We start from the raw sequence: 25899 nt of genomic DNA, 5'->3' as shown, positions 1-25899 counted from the left end.
GTCTTTTAGAGACCAACTGAATAGCAGAAAGATGGTTTCAATAAATAGGAAGTTCCGACAATGGAGGAAAGATGAAACTGTCTCGTTGGTGGTATTGCCATAAGGGGTTTCTTCAAGGTAAGCTGATTATCCGCCTTACCAATTTCAGACGGTAGTCCGGGCCTGACACCCTGGTAGGGAACTGGGGCTCGAGAGGCCAACTGTTGGGACCCTCCAGTGGACAAAACGGATATGGGCAACACCGGGGGCACGGTCTCACCCGCGACACCTTCGGATAACGAATATTTTCTAGCACTCTATCTCAGGATTCTTGAAATTTGTCCTGAGGTCGATGGCTATGTCGAGGAAGGCTGCTGTTAGGAGCCTGCCACGCTGGTTGGGATCCGCTTAGATGCTGCACACCAGTTGATCTTCGTGTGCCCACGCGTTGTCTCAATCGGGCATTTTCCCTTACTACATTTCGTCTCTCCTCGCTTAAGTTCTGTGAATACACTTGTTGCTGGATTGCATGCCTTGTGTGGAGACCGATGTTCACACGTCGTGCTATAGGCATTTTCGACTATAGGCAGAGCGGTTAATTTAACCTCTAATCCACATAATTTACACAGTTCAACTTACCACCCTAAATACAAATGCTGGTTTCCAATTGCACTGATATGAAACGAATAACTTATTTTACTCAAAATTGAACACAATTTCGATTTGTCATAAAATAAACTGAGTAAAGAATTATGGCATGCTATGTGTCAGTGTTGGCGCTTTATGCAAAAATGATTTTCCCGCTTTCTGTTGCAATTTTTCCTGAATTTTCTTTACTGCAAAAAATCACAAATTCCGAGACCTTTCCAACGAATGCAAAACCGTGGAAATCGGTTCGTGCGTTCTGGAGTTATTTGCTCCGCGCAGAAAACTCGACTTATTTTTATATAATAGATCCCCGCAGAAAACTCGACTTATTTTTATATAATAGATATATGTAAAAATTCATAATACAATGTTTACATAGCAGTTGTAGCAATGTTTACATTGCATTGTATTATGAAATTTTTTTTTTGACTTAAAGTTTTGTTATATGTAAATACATATATGTATATATGTACATATATATTTCTAAATATATAAAAATCTCCTGTCACTATGTTTGTACGCTATAGACTCCTAAACCGCATAACAGATTTCGTTCCAATTTGCAGGCAATATGCAGGTGAGTTCAACTTGAGAGATAGGATAGCTTAGATCTTTTTCATCATGGCAGTTTCGGCAGAACAAGGAGGAATCTCCTTTTTTATGCACTCCTCCGAAACGGCTTTACCGAGTCTCATGAAATTTAGTGTGCTTATTTAACCAAATCTTTTTGCTTTGCTCGGGCTATTTTGTTGATGAGTTTGCACAAAATTGATCGAGCGGTTCTTTACGTATTACATATTTTGTAATAAATTATTTCAATAAATCGCATTTCGTCAGATTGTCTTTTCTATTATTGTTATTTGTCATTCATAATTATTGTTTTGTGTTTATAAGTGGTGAGTCTCTAAATTCTCATTTTAAATACATTAAGAAGGTAAGATATTATTTTCAGCAAAATGCCACCGAAAAGATCGAATCTCAACAACGTAAGCAGCAGGCGTTTAAATGGTATGTGCTGCGCAGCAGGAAAAGTCGTGCTGCAACCTCTACCTGCTCCGCCAGAACCTTTATTATCCCTTCTTGCTGGAAATTCAAATGACTCAAAATTATTTTTGAGTAAAATACGCAAATTTAATTCTTGCTTCCAAATGACGTCATTTGGGGCCACTAAAATTTGTGATCTTGCATCCGATGGACGTAATTTTGAAACTACATTCAAAATACAAGGCCAGGTGTACCACAAAATTGGATCATTGATGCCAATGCCTGATGATAATCCGAAATTTCTTCAAATTTATTTTATGGGCAATTGTAAAGAGCGCATAACGACTCGGTGCCAGTACAATTTTATTGAACAAGCAGAGGAAGCGGTTTATTTATTTATTTACTGACAACTCTGTAATATGCTCATTGTTTCCTTATTGTTTCCTACAAATAATATACATGACAAAACAGTGTTTGCCGGGTCAACTATTATTAGTTCGGGCCCAGCAAAGCGGGTGGGGTCTGCTAGTGTACATATAAAAAAACTTGAAATCGAAAAAAATTTTTCATAATACATAAATAAATAAAAATCGGGCAGAAAACTATATATATAAAATATATGTACATATAAAAAACTTTAAATCCAAAATAAATGGCATAATACAATGCAATGTCATATAATGAACACAGTGCAAATGTTGCATTTCTTTATTTTATTTAGAAAAACTAAGTTCCTATTACACAGGAACACAAAATTAAACTTTGTGAAATTTCCACGAACCATTTCAAGTTTTCCATGATATTTGGGTGCTCCTGAGTAAAGGTTGGGTTTGGTTAGGTTAAGCCGGACGGCCCTCGAGGGGCCACACATAGGTCAATATGGCTCATAGCTATCCGGGGAAACTCCTGGATGGACCCAGAGACTATTTATGCGGGTTTCGAGATCCTTGAATATCAAGGCGTTTTTCGCAAAGGCAAGGAGTTCGCCTGGCTTTCTCCTGGAGGCATCTTCTAGCGATGCCAGAACTGGTGAGCCTAGGTATCTCATTCTTGCCCTCGTTATATATATCTAGGGGATATATACCGATAATGGTTTCGAGTGCTTTGGTGGGGGTTGACCCCAGCGCCCCTGATATGCAGAGCAGTGCCTGCCGCTGGGTTCTCTCCATAAGCTTATTATACGTTTTCTTCTCCGTGGCTTGCCACCACACTAAGACTCCATACAGCAGAGTAGGACGCACCACCGATATGTAGACCCAATGCATTAGAGCGGGTGAGAGGCCCCATGTGCTGCTAAGCATCTTCTTGGATGCATATAGCGCTATGGTGGCCTTTTTTACCCTCTCTACTACATTGGCTTTCCACGTCAGCTTGCTGTCAAGTACAATGCCGAGGTATTTGACTTGTGTTTTAGGGGTCAGCCTGGTTTTGTTAATTTTCGGGGGGATCCATTGCGGCACCTTGTATCCGGGGAAACTCCTGGATGGACCCAGAGACTATTTATGCGGGTTTCGAGATCCTTGAATATCAAGGCGTTTTTCGCAAAGGCAAGGAGTTCGCCTGGCTTTCTCCTGGAGGCATCTTCTAGCGATGCCAGAACTGGTGAGCCTAGGTATCTCATTCTTGCCCTCGTTATATATATCTAGGGGATATATACCGATAATGGTTTCGAGTGCTTTGGTGGGGGTTGACCCCAGCGCCCCTGATATGCAGAGCAGTGCCTGCCGCTGGGTTCTCTCCATAAGCTTATTATACGTTTTCTTCTCCGTGGCTTGCCACCACACTAAGACTCCATACAGCAGAGTAGGACGCACCACCGATATGTAGACCCAATGCATTAGAGCGGGTGAGAGGCCCCATGTGCTGCTAAGCATCTTCTTGGATGCATATAGCGCTATGGTGGCCTTTTTTACCCTCTCTACTACATTGGCTTTCCACGTCAGCTTGCTGTCAAGTACAATGCCGAGGTATTTGACTTGTGTTTTAGGGGTCAGCCTGGTTTTGTTAATTTTCGGGGGGATCCATTGCGGCACCTTGTATCTTGGTTAAGAGAAAAAGGCCCGTCTTATCCGCATTGATATTGAGTCCTACCTTCTCCGCCCACTCACATATCTCCCTGAGTGTTGTTTTCATGATCGAGCTGAGGGTCGATGGAGAGACTCCCGTGATAATTATGCTTATGTAATCCGCATAAGCTGTTATCTTTGGTGCTTTCCTCTCGAATCTCTTGATTAGGGCGTCTACCACCAGATTCCATAGGAGGGGCGACAGAAGCCCACCTTGCGGAGTGCTTCTGTGCGCTCCTCTCACCATGGAAGCGGTGCCCCAATCTGATTGTACCCGCCGGCAACTTAGAAGATTTTTTATTCACAAGTTGATAGCGGGGGACGAGTTGGTCGCTTCTAGGCGATCCATTATTGTGTCCGTGCTAACGTTGTTGAATGCCCCGGATATGTCCACGAACACTCCAAGTGCATACTCCTTATTGTTTAGGGCTCTCTCAATGGTGGCTACCAACGAATGCAGTGCCGTCTCCACTGATTTCCCCTTCGTGTAGGCGTGCTGGTTGGTCGACAGTTGACTCCCTGCATTGTTCCTGATGTATAGGTCCAGCAGCTTTTCCAGAGTTTTAAGTAGGAATGGGGTGAGGCTTATCGGTCTGTAATCCTTGGGGCTCATGTGGCTGCACTTTCCTGCTTTGAGCAGGAAGACAATCCGAGACGTCCTCCATTGGATAGGGATATAGCCCGTGCTTAAACAAGCTGTATATATTGCGTAGAGCCATGGGGTGATCACTTCCTTGGTCGCCTGCAGCATGGCTGGGAATATTCCATCTAGTACTGGTGCTTTTATCCTCGCAAAGGAGTCTATAGCCCAGTGGATTCTATCAGAGGATATTAGATCTTTTGGGAGATGCTATACTCCAGTTGCTAGGTCCTGGTGCTTATTTGCATCGGGTACATCAGTGCATCCTGGGAAATGCGCATGCATTAGTGCTGTTAGGGCCTCTTCGCTGCCCTTAGTCCACTGTCCGTCGTCGCGTTTGAGCAGACTCTGTATGGTTGGCTGCTTCGATAGCAGCTTCCGGAGTCTAGTCGTTTCCGGGGCAGTCTCTATATTGGAGCAGAAGTTTCTCCATGAGTTTCTCTGCGCCCTTCTTGTAGTCCCTAAGTAGGACTTTGTATTCCTCATTGATGATATCATCTTTCGCCTGCTTGGCGATTTTGAAGAATTCTTTGAGTTTGTTGCGTCGGAGTGAAAGGTCCTTATTCCACCAGGGTGGCCTGTTCCTCTTTCTCGTGTCCGATATATGATGCGTGGTACGCATCCAGCAGTTCTTAGGAGAGGGTCTCTAGGGACTTTTCTATGTCTTCCGCGGATTCTACTATGCCCGGAGAGATCGCGAGCCGTGTCGCGATAGTCTCCTTGAACTTTCCCCAGTTAGTATTCCGGGGGTTCCTGAAGACTGATTGTTTTGGAGAGTGTTCGAATACGTATTGGACCCATATGTACTTATGATCTGAGAAGGATGGTCTCTCAAGGACTCTCCATTCTGAGACCAAAGTACCTTGTCCCCTTACCAGTGTAAGATCTAGCACGTTTAAGGAGATGGCACCTACATTGGTGTGTTCCTCCCCCACGTTTGCTATACTCAGGTTGGTTGAGAGTATAAAGACTAAGAGGGACTCACCTCTGTCGTTTATGTCGGGGCTTCCCCATACGCACCCACTAGTAGTTGCTGGTCCTTCGGGCTGGCTTCTACCAAGCTCATGAGTTCTTCTGGTGGGGCCGTCCTGTCGTGTGCCATGTAGCAGGAAGCTACCAAAAAGCGCTTTTTCCCGCTCTCTAGCATCACCACGGTCAGGTCATCAGAGCTGTAGTGACACATAAGGTTAGCGTGTAGACCGTTCCGTACAAGTACGGCGGTTCTATTCCTGCTTACCGTTGGTGGATGGAGCAAATTGTAACTTGCGGACTTCAGTCTGGCGATGGCATTGCCTGAGGCGATCCATGGCTCCTGGACCAAAGCTATGTCGGCGGATCCTTGCTCCATGGCTATGAGGAGTTCCGCCGACGCGACCTTGCTCTTATGGAGGTTGAGCTGCAGCACCCTGAGTGTCATGGGTACTGGGCTCACCTCCATACGACGGGTTGACTACTACGGTCAGGTCACCGTCCTCTCCTTCGTCGGACTCATCCAGTGTCATTTCCCGGTCGGCATCCACGATGGTTTCCAGACCTAGGTCCTTCTCCACCACATTTGCCTTCAGGGTGTGAGCAACCTTATCCCCGGGGTGGCGCTTTTTGAGGCGCAGGTATACGCTACCCATGCCCCACGCCATCTTCCCGTATCTGGGATAGAGGATGTCCTCTGCCTCCTTGTTTATTTGGAGGACTGCACTTGGTATATCCTGATTCTGACGCTGCAGCAGCTTCAGCGCCCGGTCCGCTTGAATTGCGATGGGGAAGAGTACCTTCGCTTTTGGAGTGGATGGGATTAGCTCCCGGTCCACCACCTCTAGCTTGGCTACCTTCCACAGCGCCTCCAACTGGCAGACCGCTTGCGTCAGCCACTTTCTCGTCGGGTCATCCATGCACTTAAGGATTTTGACCCCATTTAGGCACCCAGCGCCATCGAAGGTGGGCATGGGAGCTTCGGGATCATCCTCCATCCGTGCGTACAATGACTCAACGAGCCGCGCATGCATCATCTTCCACTGCGCCTTGGTCATTTTGCCGGCTTCATCGCTTCTGTCAATAAGGGCCACGATCAAGTGTCGTTTGGTCACCTCACTGACTTTTGCGGTTTTTTTTGGGCTTTTTCGCCATTTGAGGAGGGCCTGCCTCCTTAGGCCCGCTTTGCCGCTTGCTCCCCGATGCGTCCATAGAGGCGCTTTTGGTTGAGCGTTGCCTTTTGTTGGCAAGCGTCTCCTCCACCTTGGTGGCGAATCCGCCAGTCGAACTCATATGGTGGAGTTTGGCGAAGTGAAGCCTCCCCTCAGTGATTTTCTCCTCAGCCCAGGTAAGCTTTGCCTTCTCCTCTGGGGATAGGGCGGCTTTTTCCTGGAACCGATTTTGGATGCGGAGGGCAGCCTTGTACAGCGCCTTGGCCTTCATTCTCTCGCTTGACCGCTTTGGCCCGTCCCTGCGCTGGGAGCTGGTGCCTGGTGAGCGGAGAAGCTGCACGCTCTCAAGGTCCGAGTCTGTATCGACTATGGCACGTGAGCGGCTCAACTTCCCCTGCGTAGTTTTTTCGGCAGTAGCGTTGCAACTGACATGACCTGCTTCCGTCACATCAGAGGTGTAACCGCTGGCGACACGAAGAGAGGATTGCTCCCCCCCGTGCCCGCCGGTGGTAGCGGTCACGCCTTCCACCGACGTTTGGGCTGACATCCCAGCCCTGGTTTTTTCCTTTGAACCCTCCAGAATGTTTTCTTTTTTAGGGGTACCACCCACTTGCGTTTTATGCCTTCCGCCAGGCACCTCCACCCATGGCTAACGGCTCATTCCTTAGGCTTTTTAGGGCAGAAGGAGTTGAGCCGTGGCCTTTGCTAGACACTGTATTATCGCGGACGGGGCAAGCAGCAATGCATTACCCCTGTCCGGGCTAATATAGTGCCCATTGCCCAGCCGGCACCTTCGGGGAGGGTTCAGATGGAGGATTTTTGCCAGGTAAAAACATATGAGGTAAAAACATGTGACGAATAACGCACAAGTAAATAAATAAATATTAAAGAATAAGAAGAAGAGACAAAACATGAAGACACAAAATATACATATTAAGACATAGGAATAAGCGACAACAACTGAAGACACAAAATATACATAGTAAATAAGAGACAATACTTGAAGTCAATAAAAACAAAGAACAAGCAAACCAAAATAAAGTCAAACGAGCGCCAGTTTAATTTAAATGCGCGCGCGCGCCACGAGCAGAGAGAGGTCACACTGGCCCGCGAAGGGTCTGGCCACACTATTATGGCAAATTTCTTCGGGAGCGACAGCCACACTCGATCGCTCCAGAGCGCTATATAAGGCGAGCTCCAGCCGTGGGATGGCATTCAGTTTTCGGCCAGCGATCGGCCAAGTCCTAAGGGACCTAAGGGCCTCTAACAACTTCTCATATTAGAAGACCTTAGGGGCTCTACAAACTTCTCGCCTTAGAAGACCTTAGGGCCTCTACAAACTTCTCATATTAGAAGACCTTAGGGCCTCTACAAACTTCTCACCTTAGAAGACCTTAGGGCCTCTACACACTTCTCATATTAGAAGACCTTAGGGTCTCTACAGACTTCTCACCTTAGAAGACCTTAGGGCCTCTACAAACTTCTCATCTTAGAAGACCTCAGGGCCTCTACAAACTTCTCATCTTAGAAGACCTTAGGGCCTCTACAAACTTCTCATCTTAGAAGACCTTAGGGCCTCTACAAACTTCTCATCTTAGAAGACCTTAGGGCCTCTACCCACTGATCCCTTGGTGGAAGACCTCAGGGCCTCCGCATATTGCACTAACCTGAAAGACCTTAGGGTTTTCGCCGACTACTCTCGCCCCTCTAGGAAGCTAGACTACTCGAAGCCCCAGCACGGGAACGAGCAACGGACCCCAGGGCAACGGAACGCGTCTCGAAAAGGACGAGTGGACGGCGGACCACCGGGTGACGAAACGCAGCCGAAGAAGGACGACCCGAGCCGGCGTACGGCGAACTGGAGCAGATACTCTCGATTGCCAACACAAAAATCCCGCTTTCCTCTCTGTACCCATATATACAATAAATTGTTTTGTCCCAGTATAACCTAACTACGGCCTTCTCCTCTGGAACCCGGATCGAGAACTTCCTTGCAGCAACCACCTCAGACAATAAATAAATATCTGAGACGAACCCTGGCCATCCTTGAGCCCCGAGGAATGACCTAACCGTCACAGTGGCGCCCGAGCAGATTGAAGTGGTTGCAAGGAACAGACCGACACCGGCAGAGTTATGTCAAGCTGGGTATACCTAGCGTCGAAAAACGAACTTACGGAATACGCGGAAGAGTTCGGATTAGACACGTCAGGGAAAAGCGAAGAGCTAAGACGGCTACTGGCGGCGTTTGCCAAGAGGACGGATCATAACGAAGAGATCAGACAACGGCTCGCCGATCTAACGATAAGGTACAAGAGAGATAAAAGTCCGGCAAAAGATATCGTACCGGAAATCGTAATATTCGAGGAAGGGGAGCAAGAACAGCAAATCGCCGGACCAGCGGTGAGATACAGTAGGGACAAAAACCCGGCAGAGATAAGTCCGGAAAGCAGAGAAGAGGAGCAAACACTTGAGTTCTTAGACAAAATGGAGCAGTGGGCGTCTGGGTACGGCATTCAGGAGAACCAGCTCGTGCAGACCATGCCATACATATTGGAAGGAGCCGCCATAGACTGGTGGAACACCACTCCAACCAAAATAAACACATGGAAGCAGCTGACAACAGAACTACTGGAGTACTTCCTGCCTCCAAGGTACGAGGAACAGTTAAGAACGCAGATCGCACAGCTTAAACAGCGTGATTCAGAACCGGTGAGGGAATACGCTATGGGATTAAGAAAGCTCATGCGATTCACGATGCTGTCAGAAGAGGAGAAGCTCGACCGCATATTTAACAACTGCAGGAGCAAGATCAAGCTCTACACGCGGAGATCAGGATTTAGGTCGCTGACGGAGTTCCTCAAACTAGCAGAGGAAGTGGAAGAGATCGAGGCAGCGGACCAGCCGCGACACAACCAACCAGCACAGCAGCAAATACGGCCGGAAATTTGTATGCGATGCGGCGGGACAGGCCATGCGGCGCGCACATGTGGCAACCCTCAACGGCTATTCTGCTGGGTCTGTGGACGAAACGACATCAGAACGACGGAATGCTGCAGAAGGGGACCGGGAAACGCAGGAGGCCTGAGCAGATAAAGCTGGCAGCTCAGGCGGCAAGACTAGAGCCAGCAACAGGAAAACAGCTGAGCTGCGACGGATACCAAATAACCGCACGCATCAGGGTCGGAAGCAGAATGGCGAAGGGGGTAATAGATACCGGAGCGTCCCGAAGCGCGTTAAGTATGAATAGGTACCAAGACCTCAGAAAGCAAGGCAGGTGGAGCGGAGCCCGGGCCGAAATCGTGATGGCGAACGGATCAAGCCAGAGAACAGTAGGAATGTTCACAGCGGACATCCAGTTCGCGGGGAAGGCATTTAGCCTGGCATTCCTGATTCTGAAACAGGTCGCAGGCGGAATCTTGTTAGGAATGGATTTTCTAGCCGGGGCGCACAGCCTACTACGGTGCGGGAAGCTGGAACTGGAGATAACAGCCATAGAGGACACGGGGAGTGAGGCGAACCCGACAGCCAGTAGAACCAACAAGGAAGTGCAAGCGTTCCTGGAAAGCTAAAGGCAAGTATTCGAGGGGTTGCAGGGAGTAAGTAACATTACGAGACACGCAATACACTTAAGGGACGACAGACCTATAAAACAACGGTATTACCCACGGAACCAGAAGCAACAAGCTATAATTAACGAACAGGTGGACGAGTTGTTGGCATTAGGGCTAGTGGAACCATCGCGCAGCCCATATAGCGCACCGGTAGTATTGGTAAAAAAGAAAAATAACACGTGGCGGATGTGCATAGACTATCGACTGTTGAACGAAAGAACGGAGAAAGACGCATACCCGGTACCAAGGATGAACTATATACTGGACCAATTAAGGGAAGCGAAGTTCATAAGTACGATAGATCTGAAATCCGGATACTGGCAGATACCAATGGAGAAAAGCAGCCAGCAATATACGGCGTTCACAGTACCGGGGCGGGGACTATTTGAGTGGAAAGTAATGCCATTCGGGTTGACAACAGCTCCAGCGACATTCCAGCGGGCACTAGACACAATAATAGGCCCGGAAATGGAACCATTTGCGTTTGCCTACCTAGATGACATCGTGGTCATTGGACGGAGCAAACGAGAGCATCTGGAGAAACTAGGTGAAGTGTTCAGAAGACTGCAAAGGGCGAACCTGAAGATAAATCCGGAGAAATGCCAGTTCTTCCAGAAAGAACTGAAATATTTAGGACACGTGGTGACCGACAGAGGTATCAGACCAGACCCAGAAAAAATAGCGGCAATCCAAGAGCTGGCGGCACCGAAAACCACGAAGGAGGTGCACAGTTTCCTAGGGATGGCATCATGGTATCGAAGGTTTATACCCAACTTCACAGAACAGGCCGGAGCGCTCCAAGACCTCCTGAGGAAAGGGAAAAAGTTTGAATGGGCCGAGGAGCATCAAAAGTCGTTCGACAGCTTGAAGGAAAGTTTGACAAAAACTCCTGTACTGTCATGCCCAGACTTCAGTCGCCAGTTCAAACTGCAGACAGACGCCAGCGACTTAGGGATAGGCGCAGTACTGACACAGGATGGAGAAGACGGGGAACACGTGATCTCGTACGCCAGCAGGAGGCTAAGTAACATGGAACGGAACTACAGCGCCACCGAAAAGGAATGCCTCGCGATATATTGGGGCATCAATAAGTACAAAATGTACTTAGCAGGTTACCAATTTGTGGTGGTCACGGATCACATGGCACTGAAGTGGCTTAATTCAATAGAAAGTCCGTCAGGGAGAGTCGCGAGATGGGCGTTAGGTCTCCAACCCTTTCAGTTCGAAGTTCAATACCGAAAGGGAAAATTGAATGCGGTAGCAGACGCACAATCAAGGAAGCAAAGGACTGGCTGGAACAAAAGCTTGAAGAAGTGGAGAACGACCCAGGAAACACGGAGTTCAAGAAAGTGGGAGATCGACTCTATAAATTAGGCGGTGATAGCGAGAACCCACAGCCATGGAAATTATGCGTCACAAAGGAGGAGATACAACAGGTATTGGCAGAGAACCATAGCACGGCAGAAGCGGGTCACTTAGGCATCTACAAAACGCTGAAACGGGTCAAGCAAAGATACTTCTGGCCACGACTGGGAAGGGACGTGAGACGGTTCGTCAGGGAATGCCAGTGTTGCCAGCGATACAAAGTTGCCCAACAAAAAACAGCGGGAAAAATGTTGACGAGGATCGCGGAGGCACCGTGGGAGACGATGTGTGTCGATTTTGTCGGACCTCTCCCACGCACTAAGCACGGGAATACCACGTTGATCGTAATAGTGGACAAGTTCTCGAAATGGGTAGAACTGGCGGCAATCCGACAAGCAACCGCAGAGGCTTTCTTGAAAGTCTTCAGAGAAAGGGTGATAGCGAGAGTTGGGGCACCGAAAATACTGATCTCGGACAATGGGGTTCAGTTCACGGGGCGGAAAACGAAAACCGCTATGGAGAAATGGGGCGTGCGGCAACAGTTTACAGCACCGTATACGCCTCAGGAAAACCCAACAGAGCGCACAAACCGCACCGTAAAAACCATGATAGCACAATTGGCAGAGGAGGAGCATAATAAGTGGGACGAGCATCTACCGGAACTAATGCTGGCATACAATAGCAGCACATCCGAGTCAACCAAATTTAGCCCGGCACAGCTAATATTTGGGAAGGAGCTGAGACTACCCAACACAGTTTTCGACGCCATAACCTCCGGGTCAGGACTGACGGCGGAAAGCATAGATAACAGATGGAAAAGGCTGAACAATCTACGGGAAGAAACCACGGCAAACATGCAATAGGCCGCTGGAAGACAGAAACAGCACTACGATCTGCGTAAACGGGAGTGGAAACCGGCAATAGGGGACTTGGTATGGTGCAAAACACACCTACTCTCCAACGCGGCAGATAAATTCAACGCTAAACTAGCGCCAAAATATGATGGTCCATGGAAGGTAGGGAAATTCATATCCCCGGTAATAATACACGTAAAAAATACAGAAACACAGAAAACAAAACGCGTATACATTGGGGACACAAAACCACATCTGGGGGGCGGATCAGAACCGAACAACATAACACAAAAAACCCAGAACACAACACTAAACACACATAACACAACACTAGAACACACACACAACACAACACTAACCAAAACGCCTGGGGGAGTACGAGAACGACCCAGCGCGGAACTATCATCCTTGACGCCTTTTCCACCCTGGATGTCTGCCTACTAAATGATGGAAGAAGATGCACATTTAGCAAGTCAGGTCGTGAGTCATACATTGACCTGACCTTCGCCAGTCCAGAGCTCACCAGGAACAGCTACTGGGAAGTCACCCACCTGCTCACCTATAGCGATCACGCGGCAATCGTCTTCCAAACGAGACAAAATCAGCTTCACCAAACCAGCCGGGAAACTGCCTACAGGGTACACACCCTAAACTCCGAGGTGCTCCTAAGCTGCATGGATGCCAACACCATTACAGGCGAGGCAAACACCTGCGCGGATGTCATATCCGCCAGGATCAAGGCAGCCTGCGACGCGGCAATGGAGAAATCCACCAAGGGAGGCGGAAGGCGACCAGTCCCCTGGTGGAACCAGGAAATAGCTTCAGCCAGAAGCAAATGTCTCGCTGCAAGGCGGAAATGCCAAAGAAGCCGAGGACGCACCACGCAGGAGCTGTACGAGTCACGGTACAGGGAAATGAAAAAGGCCCTCAAGGTGGCGATCAGGACCAGCAAGCACAAGTGTTTCCAGGAGCTTTGCGATGCGGCTGACAAAGAACCGTTTGGCTCAGCCTACAAAATGGTTACGGGTAAGCTAACCAGGCAGCCGACTCCAACCTCCCAGCAGCATCTGGGAACAATAGTTGACACGCTGTTCCCGCCACAGCCGCCACTAAGACTACCCAGCGTGGCTGCGGGCGAACCGATCCCCACCTGCGAAGAGGAAGTCCTTAGCGCGCTGACAAGCTGCCAAGCATCTAAGGCCCCCGGACCAGATGGCATTCCCAATGCAGCTCTGCATGCCATAGTGAAGGCTTACCCGAAGCTATTTGTGCAGCTGTATAACACATGCATTGCTGAGAAAACCTTCCCAAGAGCTTGGAAGCAGCAGAGACTCGTGCTCATCCCGAAGCCTGGCAAGCTGAACGACGACCCGTCCTCATTTCGGCCCCTATGCATGCTGAATACGATTGGCAAAATATTCGAGCGCATCATAGGCAACAAACTAGAGAGGGAAATCGAGGAGCGCGGTGCCCTATCAACCCATCAGCACGGTTTCCGCAAGAAGCGAAGCACCATTGATGCGATCCGCGAGGTAACACAGCTTGCGGAAAAGGCCATTGAAGGCGAAAGATGGCAAGGAGGCTCCAAGAAGTACTGCCTCGTATGCACCTTGGACGTCAAAAACGCGTTCAACTCTGCAAATTGGAGTCTAATCCTCCAAGCACTCCAGCGTGGCGGCATATCTGGCTACATTATCCAGCTGATTGCCGATTACTTCAAGGACCGCGTCCTGCTATACAGCTCCGACGCCGGAAAACAGATACATCACGTGACAGGAGGCGTACCCCAAGGCTCAGTCCTCGGGCCACTTCTGTGGAACGTCATGTATGACGACATACTGAGGCTGCCACTACCCGAAGGTTGCTCTGTAATTGGCTTTGCAGACGATATCGCGCTTGTCACGGTGGAGAAACACCTATCAGACGTCTCTACTAAATGTAGCCATGCGATAGACATTCTGATGTCGTGGCTAGCAGACAACGGTCTCTCCCTTGCCGAGCAGAAAACGGAGGCCGTACTTATCAGTAGCCGAAAGATTGTCGAGAAGGTGAACTTCCGGGTCGGCTCGACCACCATCGAGTCAAGCCCGACGGTTAAATACCTTGGGGTCCTGATCGACCACAGGCTCAACTACAAGTGTCACTTGGAGTACGCAGCGGCCAAGGCGTCCAAGGCCACTGCCGCCATCTCGAGGATGATGGCCAACACGCGCGGTCCTAGGCAGCACAGCAGACGGCTGATATCAACAGTCGTGACGTCAACCCTACTCTACGCCGCACCGATATGGTCGGAGGCCATGCTGGTTGCGAGCTACAGCCGCCAATGCAGGACGGTGTATCGACGCTGCGCGCTGCGCATCTCCAGCTGCTTCTGCACGGTCTCTGAAGAAGCTGCGCTGGTGGTAGCCGGATCGATCCCTATCGACCTGCTGGCAGCGGAACGCAGGACCGGTAACTCGGGCAGCAGAACCCAGAGGAGCACCACTGTCGCAAGGTGGCAGGCGAGGTGGGATAACGCGAGCACTGGACGCTGGACACATCGGCTCATCCCCGATCTGGATCAGTGGATACACAGACGTCACGGGCAAGTAGACTTCTACACAACGCAGCTGATCACGGGCCACGGATGCTTCAAGGCTTATCTTCACAGATTCAAGCACGAGGCCGACCCATCCTGCGACTATTGCGGCGGTGCATCCGTTGCGGATGCAGAACACGCCTTCTTCGAGTGTCCGCTTTTCCGCGCGGAAAGAGAGGCAGCAGAGGCAACAACCAACCGTCGCCTTACACCCGAGACCATAATTGGGTGTATGCTGGAGACCCCATCCAACTGGGATGCGGTTACGGACATGGCAGCAACCGTCATGAGGGAGCTAAGGCGCCGGGAGCAGACCCGACGCACTGAGGGCCTTAGATGAGCGGCAACCTGACCGCCAGCCACCCCGCGAAGTATAGCTTCGCGGCAGTCCCGCGGGAGTGGACTCCTTCTTCATAACTTCCACTATCCAAATTTTTTGTAAAAATACTTCCTGTTCATCTTTAAATAAAAAAAAAAAAAAAAAAACTAACCAAAACGCATATGACAACACTAAGGTGCAAACATTTTACAACACTAAACAGCGGCAAAATCCCTAATAGTAACAAGACGCTTCAAAATTCTATTACAGGGAAGATGCAGCGGCTCCAGGAAAGTATGAGGAGATTCCGGCAGCGCCACGCGAGCATTGCAGCGGCGACCAGGACGGCAGTGGCGATCGAGGCAACGGCCATGGCAGGGGGCACTCGAAAGAGGACGGCACCAGCAAGGATGGGTACGGCGGCATCGGCAAGCGAGGAATCAGCGATCCCAGCAGGAAGGAGGCGTATCGCGCACGGACCGCATACAACAGCAGAGGCACTGCAGCAGGAGCCAGGGAACACAGGCGAAACAGCAGCACCATCATCACGCCACCAGGCGCCGATACGGGTGATGCAACCCTCGTGTGCAGTCTCCAACGCTCACGAACGCTCGCCATCGCGTGGAAACCATCCAAGCCAACCAACGTCGCCGACCAGCCAACGACCGCGATCACCATCGCACAGCAGCCGTCAACAGCAAACAAGGAAGCCGGGACGCCAGCTGTCGCCACCGCGTGGCAGCCACCAAAGCCAACCACATGGCAGCCAACCGATAGCGCCAGCCGTGCAGCGGACACGATCACCATCGCACAGCAGCCGTCAACGGCAAGCACGGATGCCGGTACGCCAACTGTCGCCACCGCAGGGCAGCCACTCAAGCCGCCCGACAACACCGACCAGCCAACGATCGCAACCTCGCAGCAGCCGCCAACCGCGCCCAGCAGTTCAGCAGCAGTCGCCGACACAGGCTCAAGACCAGGCCCCGCCGGGGCAGGCGGGAGAGTATAGGAGCCGAATGAAGGAGCATGCACGCCCACATCCGCCAGGGCCAGCAGCCACCTCACCCGACCGGGATATTATAGAAATCCACTCGGACGAGGAGACCACGTATGGCTGGAGGATCCCTGCGGGAGCGCAGCTATCAAAGGAGGCCGTGAAGGACATCAAGGAAAGACTGGCGCGGAAGCAGTACGGACAGCAGGCGTGGATCACGCAGGACGGATCGATGACCTGGCGCGTAGTAGTGACGAGGAACAATAAGGTAACGCTGGTGGAACACAGCGCCAACAAAAGGAGGGGGGAGTGTGACGAATAACGCACAAGTAAATAAATAAATATTAAAGAACAAGAAGAAGAGACAAAACATGAAGACATAAAATATACATATTAATACATAGCAATAAGAGACAAAACCTGAAGACACAAATATACATATTAAGACATAGGAATAAGCGACAACAACTGAAGACACAAAATATACATAGTAAATAAGAGACAATACTTGAAGTCAATAAAAACAAAGAACAAGCAAACCAAAATAAAGTCAAACGAGCGCCAGTTTAATTTAAATGCGCGCGCGCGCCACGAGCAGAGAGAGGTCACACTGGCCCGCGAAGGGTCTGGCCACACTATTATGGCAAATTTCTTCGGGAGCGACAGCCACACTCGATCGCTCCAGAGCGCTATATAAGGCGAGCTCCAGCCGTGGGATGGCATTCAGTTTTCGGCCAGCGATCGGCCAAGTCCTCTAACAGGAGCAAGGGTAAGCCAACAGGAAGGAGCCGCCCAAGGAGCAAGGACGAGTAAGGTATATTGGTAAAGTGGTAACTAATAGTCGGACCCCGAACATATCTTACGTCTATAACTTGTGGAAGACCTTAGGGCCTCTTTGTACGTCTCGATATTGGAAGACCTAAGGGCCTCCCTATAAGTCTCTATATATCTCGGTAGACCTTAGGGCCTCCGTGCACGTCTCAATCTTAGAAGACCTAAGGGCCTCTAACAACTTCTCAATCTTAGAAGACCTAAGGGCCTCTAACAACTTCTCAATCTTAGAAGACCTAAGGGCCTCTAACAACTTCTCATATTAGAAGACCTTAGGGGCTCTACAAACTTCTCGCCTTAGAAGACCTTAGGGCCTCTACAAACTTCTCATATTAGAAGACCTTAGGGCCTCTACAAACTTCTCACCTTAGAAGACCTTAGGGCCTCTACACACTTCTCATATTAGAAGACCTTAGGGCCTCTACAGACTTCTCACCTTAGAAGACCTTAGGGCCTCTACAAACTTCTCATCTTAGAAGACCTCAGGGCCTCTACAAACTTCTCATCTTAGAAGACCTTAGGGCCTCTACAAACTTCTCATCTTAGAAGACCTTAGGGCCTCTACAAACTTCTCATCTTAGAAGACCTTAGGGCCTCTACCCACTGATCCCTTGGTGGAAGACCTCAGGGCCTCCGCATATTGCACTAACCTGAAAGACCTTAGGGTTTTCGCCGACTACTCTCGCCCCTCTAGGAAGCTAGACTACTCGAAGCCCCAGCACGGGAACGAGCAACGGACCCCAGGGCAACGGAACGCGTCTCGAAAAGGACGAGTGGACGGCGGACCACCGGGTGACGAAACGCAGCCGAAGAAGGACGACCCGAGCCGGCGTACGGCGAACTGGAGCAGATACTCTCGATTGCCAACACAAAAATCCCGCTTTCCTCTCTGTACCCATATATACAATAAATTGTTTTGTCCCAGTATAACCTAACTACGGCCTTCTCCTCTGGAACCCGGATCGAGAACTTCCTTGCAGCAACCACCTCAGACAATAAATAAATATCTGAGACGAACCCTGGCCATCCTTGAGCCCCGAGGAATGACCTAACCGTCACAGTGGCGCCCGAGCAGATTGAAGTGGTTGCAAGGAACAGACCGACACCGGCAGAGTTATGTCAAGCTGGGTATACCTAGCGTCGAAAAACGAACTTACGGAATACGCGGAAGAGTTCGGATTAGACACGTCAGGGAAAAGCGAAGAGCTAAGACGGCTACTGGCGGCGTTTGTCAAGAGGACGGATCATAACGAAGAGATCAGACAACGGCTCGCCGATCTAACGATAAGGTACAAGAGAGATAAAAGTCCGGCAAAAGATATCGTACCGGAAATCGTAATATTCGAGGAAGGGGAGCAAGAACAGCAAATCGCCGGACCAGCGGTGAGATACAGTAGGGACAAAAACCCGGCAGAGATAAGTCCGGAAAGCAGAGAAGAGGAGCAAACACTTGAGTTCTTAGACAAAATGGAGCAGTGGGCGTCTGGGTACGGCATTCAGGAGAACCAGCTCGTGCAGACCATGCCATACATATTGGAAGGAGCCGCCATAGACTGGTGGAACACCACTCCAACCAAAATAAACACATGGAAGCAGCTGACAACAGAACTACTGGAGTACTTCCTGCCTCCAAGGTACGAGGAACAGTTAAGAACGCAGATCGCGCAGCTTAAACAGCGTGATTCAGAACCGGTGAGGGAATACGCTATGGGATTAAGAAAGCTCATGCGATTCACGAAGCTGTCAGAAGAGGAGAAGCTCGACCGCATATTTAACAACTGCAGGAGCAAGATCAAGCTCTACACGCGGAGATCAGGATTTAGGTCGCTGACGGAGTTCCTCAAACTAGCAGAGGAAGTGGAAGAGATCGAGGCAGCGGACCAGCCGCGACACAACCAACCAGCACAGCAGCAAATACGGCCGGAAATTTGTATGCGATGCGGCGGGACAGGCCATGCGGCGCGCACATGTGGCAACCCTCAACGGCTATTCTGCTGGGTCTGTGGACGAAACGACATCAGAACGACGGAATGCTGCAGAAGGGGACCGGGAAACGCAGGAGGCCTGAGCAGATAAAGCTGGCAGCTCAGGCGGCAAGACTAGAGCCAGCAACAGGAAAACAGCTGAGCTGCGACGGATACCAAATAACCGCACGCATCAGGGTCGGAAGCAGAATGGCGAAGGGGGTAATAGATACCGGAGCGTCCCGAAGCGCGTTAAGTATGAATAGGTACCAAGACCTCAGAAAGCAAGGCAGGGGGAGCGGAGCCCGGGCCGAAATCGTGATGGCGAACGGATCAAGCCAGAGAACAGTAGGAATGTTCACAGCGGACATCCAGTTCGCGGGGAAGGCATTTAGCCTGACATTCCTGATTCTGAAACAGGTCGCAGGCGGAATCTTGTTAGGAATGGATTTTCTAGCCGGGGCGCACAGCCTACTACGGTGCGGGAAGCTGGAACTGGAGATAACAGCCATAGAGGACACGGGGAGTGAGGCGAACCCGACAGCCAGTAGAGCCAACAAGGAGATGCCAGAACCATCGGACGCGGAAGTGCAAGCGTTCCTGGAAAGCCAAAGGCAAGTATTCGAGGGGTTGCAGGGAGTAAGTAACATTACGAGACACGCAATACACTTAAGGGACGACAGACCTATAAAACAACGGTATTACCCACGGAACCCGAAGCAACAAGCTATAATTAACGAACAGGTGGACGAGTTGTTGGCATTAGGGCTAGTGGAACCATCGCGCAGCCCATATAGCGCACCGGTAGTATTGGTAAAAAAGAAAAACAACACGTGGCGGATGTGCATAGACTATCGACTGTTGAACGAAAGAACGGAGAAAGACGCATACCCGGTACCAAGGATGAACTATATACTGGACCAATTAAGGGAAGCGAAGTTCATAAGTACGATAGATCTGAAATCCGGATACTGGCAGATACCAATGGAGAAAAGCAGCCAGCAATATACGGCGTTCACAGTACCGGGGCGGGGACTATTTGAGTGGAAAGTAATGCCATTCGGGTTGACAACAGCTCCAGCGACATTCCAGCGGGCACTAGACACAATAATAGGCCCGGAAATGGAACCATTTGCGTTTGCCTACCTAGATGACATCGTGGTCATTGGACGGAGCAAACGAGAGCATCTGGAGAAACTAGGTGAAGTGTTCAGAAGACTGCAAAGGGCGAACCTGAAGATAAATCCGGAGAAATGCCAGTTCTTCCAGAAAGAACTGAAATATTTCGGACACGTGGTGACCGACAGAGGAATCAGAACAGACCCAGAAAAAATAGCGGCAATCCAAGAGCTGGCGGCACCGAAAACCACGAAGGAGGTGCACAGTTTCCTAGGCATGGCATCATGGTATCGAAGGTTTATACCCAACTTCACAGAACAGGCCGGAGCGCTCCAAGACCTCCTGAGGAAAGGGAAAAAGTTTGAATGGGCCGAGGAGCATCAAAAGTCGTTCGGCAGCTTGAAGGAAAGTTTGACAAAACTCCTGTACTGTCATGCCCAGACTTCAGTCGCCAGTTCAAACTGCAGACAGACGCCAGCGACTTAGGGATAGGCGCAGTACTGATGCAGGATGGAGAAGACGGGGAACACGTGATCTCGTACGCCAGCAGGAGGCTAAGTAACATGGAACGGAACTACAGCGCCACCGAAAAGGAATGCCTCGCGATATATTGGGGCATCAATAAGTACAAAATGTACTTAGAAGGTTACCAATTTGTGGTGGTCACGGATCACATGGCACTGAAGTGGCTTAATTCAATAGAAAGTCCGTCAGGGAGAGTCGCGAGATGGGCGTTAGGTCTCCAACCCTTTCAGTTCGAAGTTCAATACCGAAAGGGAAAATTGAATGCGGTAGCAGACGCACAATCAAGGAAGCAAAGGACTGGCTGGAACAAAAGCTTGAAGAAGTGGAGAACGACCCAGGAAACACGGAGTTCAAGAAAGTGGGAGATCGACTCTATAAATTAGGCGGTGATAGCGAGAACCCACAGCCATGGAAATTATGCGTCACAAAGGAGGAGATACAACAGGTATTGGCAGAGAACCATAGCACGGCAGAAGCGGGTCACTTAGGCATCTACAAAACGCTGAAACGGGTCAAGCAAAGATACTTCTGGCCACGACTGGGAAGGGACGTGAGACGGTTCGTCAGGGAATGCCAGTGTTGCCAGCGATACAAAGTTGCCCAACAAAAAACAGCGGGAAAAATGTTGACGAGGATCGCGGAGGCACCCTGGGAGACGATGTGTGTCGATTTTGTCGGACCTCTCCCACGCACTAAGCACGGGAATACCACGTTGATCGTAATAGTGGACAAGTTCTCGAAATGGGTAGAACTGGCGGCAATCCGACAAGCAACCGCAGAGGCTTTGTTGAAAGTCTTCAGAGAAAGGGTGATAGCGAGAGTTGGGGCACCGAAAATACTGATCTCGGACAATGGGGTTCAGTTCACGGGGCGGAAAACGAAAACCGCTATGGAGAAATGGGGCGTGCGGCAACAGTTTACAGCACCGTATACGCCTCAGGAAAACCCAACAGAGCGCACAAACCGCACCGTAAAGACCATGATAGCACAATTGGCAGAGGAGGAGCATAATAAGTGGGACGAGCATCTACCGGAACTAATGCTGGCATACAATAGCAGCACATCCGAGTCAACCAAATTTAGCCCGGCACAGCTAATATTTGGGAAGGAGCTGAGACTACCCAACACAGTTTTCGACGCCATAACCTCCGGGTCAGGACTGACGGCGGAAAGCATAGATAACAGATGGAAAAGGCTGAACAATCTACGGGAAGAAGCCACGGCAAACATGCAAGAGGCCGCTGGAAGACAGAAACAGCACGACGATCTGCGTAAACGGGAGTGGAAACCGGCAATAGGGCACTTGGTACAAAACACACCTACTCTCCAACGCGGCAGATAAATTCAACGCTAAACTAGCGCCAAAATATGATGGTCCATGGAAGGTAGGGAAATTCATATCCCCGGTAATAATACACGTAAAAAATACAGAAACACAGAAAACAAAACGCGTATACATTGGGGACACAAAACCACATCTGGGGGGCGGATCAGAACCGAACAACATAACACAAAAAACCCAGAACACAACACTAAACACACATAACACAACACTAGAACACACACACAACACAACACTAACCAAAACGCGTATGACAACACTAAGGTGCAAACATTTTACAACACTAAACAGCGGCAAAATCCATAATAGTAACAAGACGCTTTAAAATTCTATTACAGGGAAGATGCAGCGGCTCCAGGAAAGTATGAGGAGATTCCGGCAGCGCCACGCGAGCATTGCAACGGCGACCAGGACGGCAGTGGCGATCGAGGCAACGGCCATGGCAGGGGGCACTCGAAAGAGGACGGCACCAGCAAGGATGGGTACGGCGGCATCGGCAAGCGAGGAATCAGCGATCCCAGCAGGAAGGAGGCGTATCGCGCACGGACCGCATACAACAGCAGAGGCACTGCAGCAGGAGCCAGGGAACACAGGCGAAACAGCAGCACCATCATCAAGCCACCAGGCGCCGATACGGGTGATGCAACCCTCGTGTGCAGTCTCCAACGCTCACGAACGCTCGCCATCGCGTGGAAACCATCCAAGCCAACCAACGGCGCCGACCAGCCAACGACCGCGATCACCACCGCACAGCAGCCGGCAACAGCAAACAAGGATGCCGGGACGCCAGCTGTCGCCACCGCGTGGAAACCATCCAAGCCAACCAACGGCGCCGACCAGCCAACGACCGCGATCACCACCGCACAGCAGCCGGCAACAGCAAACAAGGATGCCGGGACGCCAGCTGTCGCCACCGCGTGGCAGCCACCCAAGCCAACCGATAGCGCCAGCCGTACAGCGGACACGATCACCATCGCACAGCAGCCGTCAACGGCAAGCACGGATGCCGGTACGCCAACTGTCGCCACCGCAGGGCAGCCACTCAAGCCGCCCGACAACACCGACCAGCCAACGATCGCAACCTCGCAGCAGCGCCAACCGCGCCCAGCAGTTCAGCAGCAGTCGCCGACACGGGCTCAAGACCAGGCCCCGCCGGGACAGGCTGGAGAGTATAGGAGCCGGATAAAGGAGCATGCACGCCCACATCCGCTAGGGCCAGCAGCCACCTCACCCGACCGGGATATTATAGAAATCCACTCGGACGAGGAGACCACGTATGGCCGGAGGATCCCTGCGGGAGCGCAGCTATCAAAGGAGGCCGTGAAGGACATCAAGGAAAAACTGGCGCGGAAGCAGTACGGCCGACAGCAGGCGTGGATCATGCAGGACGGATCGATGACCTGGCGCGTAGTAGTGACGAGGAACAATAAGGTAACCCTGGTGGAACACAGCGCCAACAAAAGGAGGGGGGAGTGTGACGAATAACGCACAAGTAGATAAATAAGAATTAAAGAATAAGAAGAAGAGACAAAACATGAAGACACAAATATACATATTAAGACATAGGAATAAGCGACAACAACTGAAGACACAAAATATACATAGTAAATAAGAGACAATACTTGAAGTCAATAAAAACAAAGAATAAGCAATCCAAAATAAAGTCAAACGATCGCCAGTTTTATTTAAATGCGCGCGCGCGCCACGAGCACAGAGAGGTCACACTGGCCCGCGAAGGGTCTGGCCACACTATTATGGCAAATTTCTTCGGGAGCGACAGCCACACTCGATCGCTCCAGAGCGCTATATAAGGCGAGCTCCAGCCGTGGGATGGCATTCAGTTTTCGGCCGGCGATCGGCCAAGTCCTCTACAGGAGCACGGGTAAGCCAACAGGAAGGAGCCGCCCAAGGAGCAAGGACGAGTAAGGTATATTGGTAAAGTGGTAACTAATAGTCGGACCCCGACCATATCTTACGTTTATAACTTGTGGAAGACCTTAGGGCCTCTCTGTACGTCTCGATATTGGAAGACCTAAGGGCCTCCCTATAAGTCTCTATATATATCTCGGTAGACCTTAGGGCCTCCGTGCACGTCTCAATCTTAGAAGACCTAAAGGCCTCTAACAACTTCTCAATCTTAGAAGACCTAAGGGCCTCTAACAACTTCTCAATCTTAGAAGACCTAAGGGCCTCTAACAACTTCCCAATCTTAGAAGACCTAAGGGCCTCTAACAACTTCTCAATCTTAGAAGACCTAAGGGCCTCTAACAACTTCTCAATCTTAGAAGACCTAAGGGCCTCTAACAACTTCTCAATCTTAGAAGACCTAAGGGCCTCTAACAACTTCTCAATCTTAGAAGACCTAAGGGCCTCAAACAACTTCTCATATTAGAAGACCTTAGGGGCTCTACAAACTTCTCGCCTTAGAAGACCTTAGGGCCTCTACAAACTTCTCATATTAGAAGACCTTAGGGCCTCTACAAACTTCTCACCTTAGAAGACCTTAGGGCCTCTACACACTTCTCATATTAGAAGACCTTAGGGCCTCTACAAACTTCTCATCTTAGAAGACCTGAGGGCCTCTACAAACTTCTCATCTTAGAAGACCTTAGGGCCTCTACAAACTTCTCATCTTAGAAGACCTTAGGGCCTCTACAAACTTCTCAATCTTAGAAGACCTAAGGGCCTCTAACAACTTCTCAATCTTAGAAGACCTAAGGGCCTCTAACAACTTCTCAATCTTAGAAGACCTAAGGGCCTCTAACAACTTCTCAATCTTAGAAGACCTAAGGGCCTCTAACAACTTCTCAATCTTAGAAGACTTAAGGGCCTCTAACAACTTCTCAATCTTAGAAGACCTAAGGGCCTCTAACAACTTCTCAATCTTAGAAGACCTAAGGGCCTCTAACAACTTCTCATATTAGAAGACCTTAGGGGCTCTACAAACTTCTCGCCTTAGAAGACCTTAGGGCCTCTACAAACTTCTCATATTAGAAGACCTTAGGGCCTCTACAAACTTCTCACCTTAGAAGACCTTAGGGCCTCTACACACTTCTCATATTAGAAGACCTTAGGGCCTCTACAAACTTCTCATATTAGAAGACCTTAGGGCCTCTACAAACTTCTCATCTTAGAAGACCTTAGGGCCTCTACAAACTTCTCACCTTAGAAGACCTTAGGGCCTCTACAAACTTCTCATCTTAGAAGACCTGAGGGCCTCTACAAACTTCTCATCTTAGAAGACCTTAGGGCCTCTACAAACTTCTCATCTTAGAAGACCTTAGGGCCTCTACAAACTTCTCCTCTTAGAAGACCTTGGTGGAAGACCTCAGGGCCTCCGCATATTGCACTAACCTGAAAGACCTTAGGGTCTTCGCCAACTACTCTCGCCCCTCTATGAAGCTCGACTACTCGAAGCCCCAGCACGGGAACGAGCAACGGACTCTCCAGGGCAACGGAACACGTCTCGAAAGGACGAGTAGACGGCGGACCACCGGGTGACGAAACGCAGCCGAAGAAGGACGACCCGGGCCGGCGTACGGCGAACTGGAGCAGATACTCTCGATTGCCAACGCCAAAATCCCGCTTTCCTCACTGTACCCGTAGATACAATAAAGTGTTTTTGTCTCAGTATAACCTAACTACGGCCTTCTCCTCTGGAACCCGGATCGAGAACTTCCTTGCAGCAACCACCTCAGACAATAAATAAATATCTGAGTCGAACCCTGGCCATCCTTGAGCCCCGAGGAATGACCTAACCGTCACAATGGGTCAAGGTGAGGAAGATACCGGTGAATATCAACAGGAGGCAGAAGCGGAGGTTGAGAATTTTGAAGACGAATTAATGGGTTACGATCATGTTCATTTTTTAGGCACAGGTCCCTGCTTCCATACATTGAGAGAAAGATAGCAGGGAGAACTATAAAACTTTTGATTGAC

General features: G+C 50.0%; 2 protein-coding genes across 2 annotated transcripts in view; both read left to right on the top strand.

Moving 5' to 3' along the window:
- LOC138928268 (piezo-type mechanosensitive ion channel component-like) overlaps positions 1 to 25899 on the top strand; it is a 569725-nt gene that overhangs the window by 531523 nt on the left and 12303 nt on the right. The gene's annotated exons all lie outside the window — the stretch shown is intronic.
- LOC138928282 (uncharacterized) lies at positions 10319 to 15264 on the top strand. Its single transcript, XM_070284959.1, has 4 exons — positions 10319 to 11240; positions 11312 to 12212; positions 12623 to 14872; positions 14939 to 15264. Exons 1-4 carry the CDS (start codon positions 10319 to 10321, stop codon positions 15204 to 15206), a joined length of 4341 nt encoding a protein of 1446 aa, XP_070141060.1. The 3' UTR covers positions 15207 to 15264.

This window comes from Drosophila kikkawai, chromosome 3L (genome assembly GCF_030179895.1).
Source record: "Drosophila kikkawai strain 14028-0561.14 chromosome 3L, DkikHiC1v2, whole genome shotgun sequence".
NCBI classification, from domain to species: domain Eukaryota; kingdom Metazoa; phylum Arthropoda; class Insecta; order Diptera; family Drosophilidae; genus Drosophila; species Drosophila kikkawai.
The sequence above is the reverse complement of the archived record's forward strand: the minus strand, read 5'-3'. Positions and strand labels throughout refer to the sequence as shown.

What these genes read in the sequence shown, in the direction of transcription:
- LOC138928282 (XM_070284959.1), top strand. Translation starts at nt 10,319, where the DNA reads ATGAACTATATACTGGACCAATTAAGGGAAGCGAAGTTCATAAGTACG. An exon ending in TTCGACGCCATAACCTCCGG is followed by an intron (nt 12,213 to 12,622) that starts GTCAGGACTGAC and finishes ACACAACACTAG; the next exon opens with AACACACACACAACACAACA. An exon ending in TGGATACACAGACGTCACGG is followed by an intron (nt 14,873 to 14,938) that starts GCAAGTAGACTT and finishes TTATCTTCACAG; the next exon opens with ATTCAAGCACGAGGCCGACC.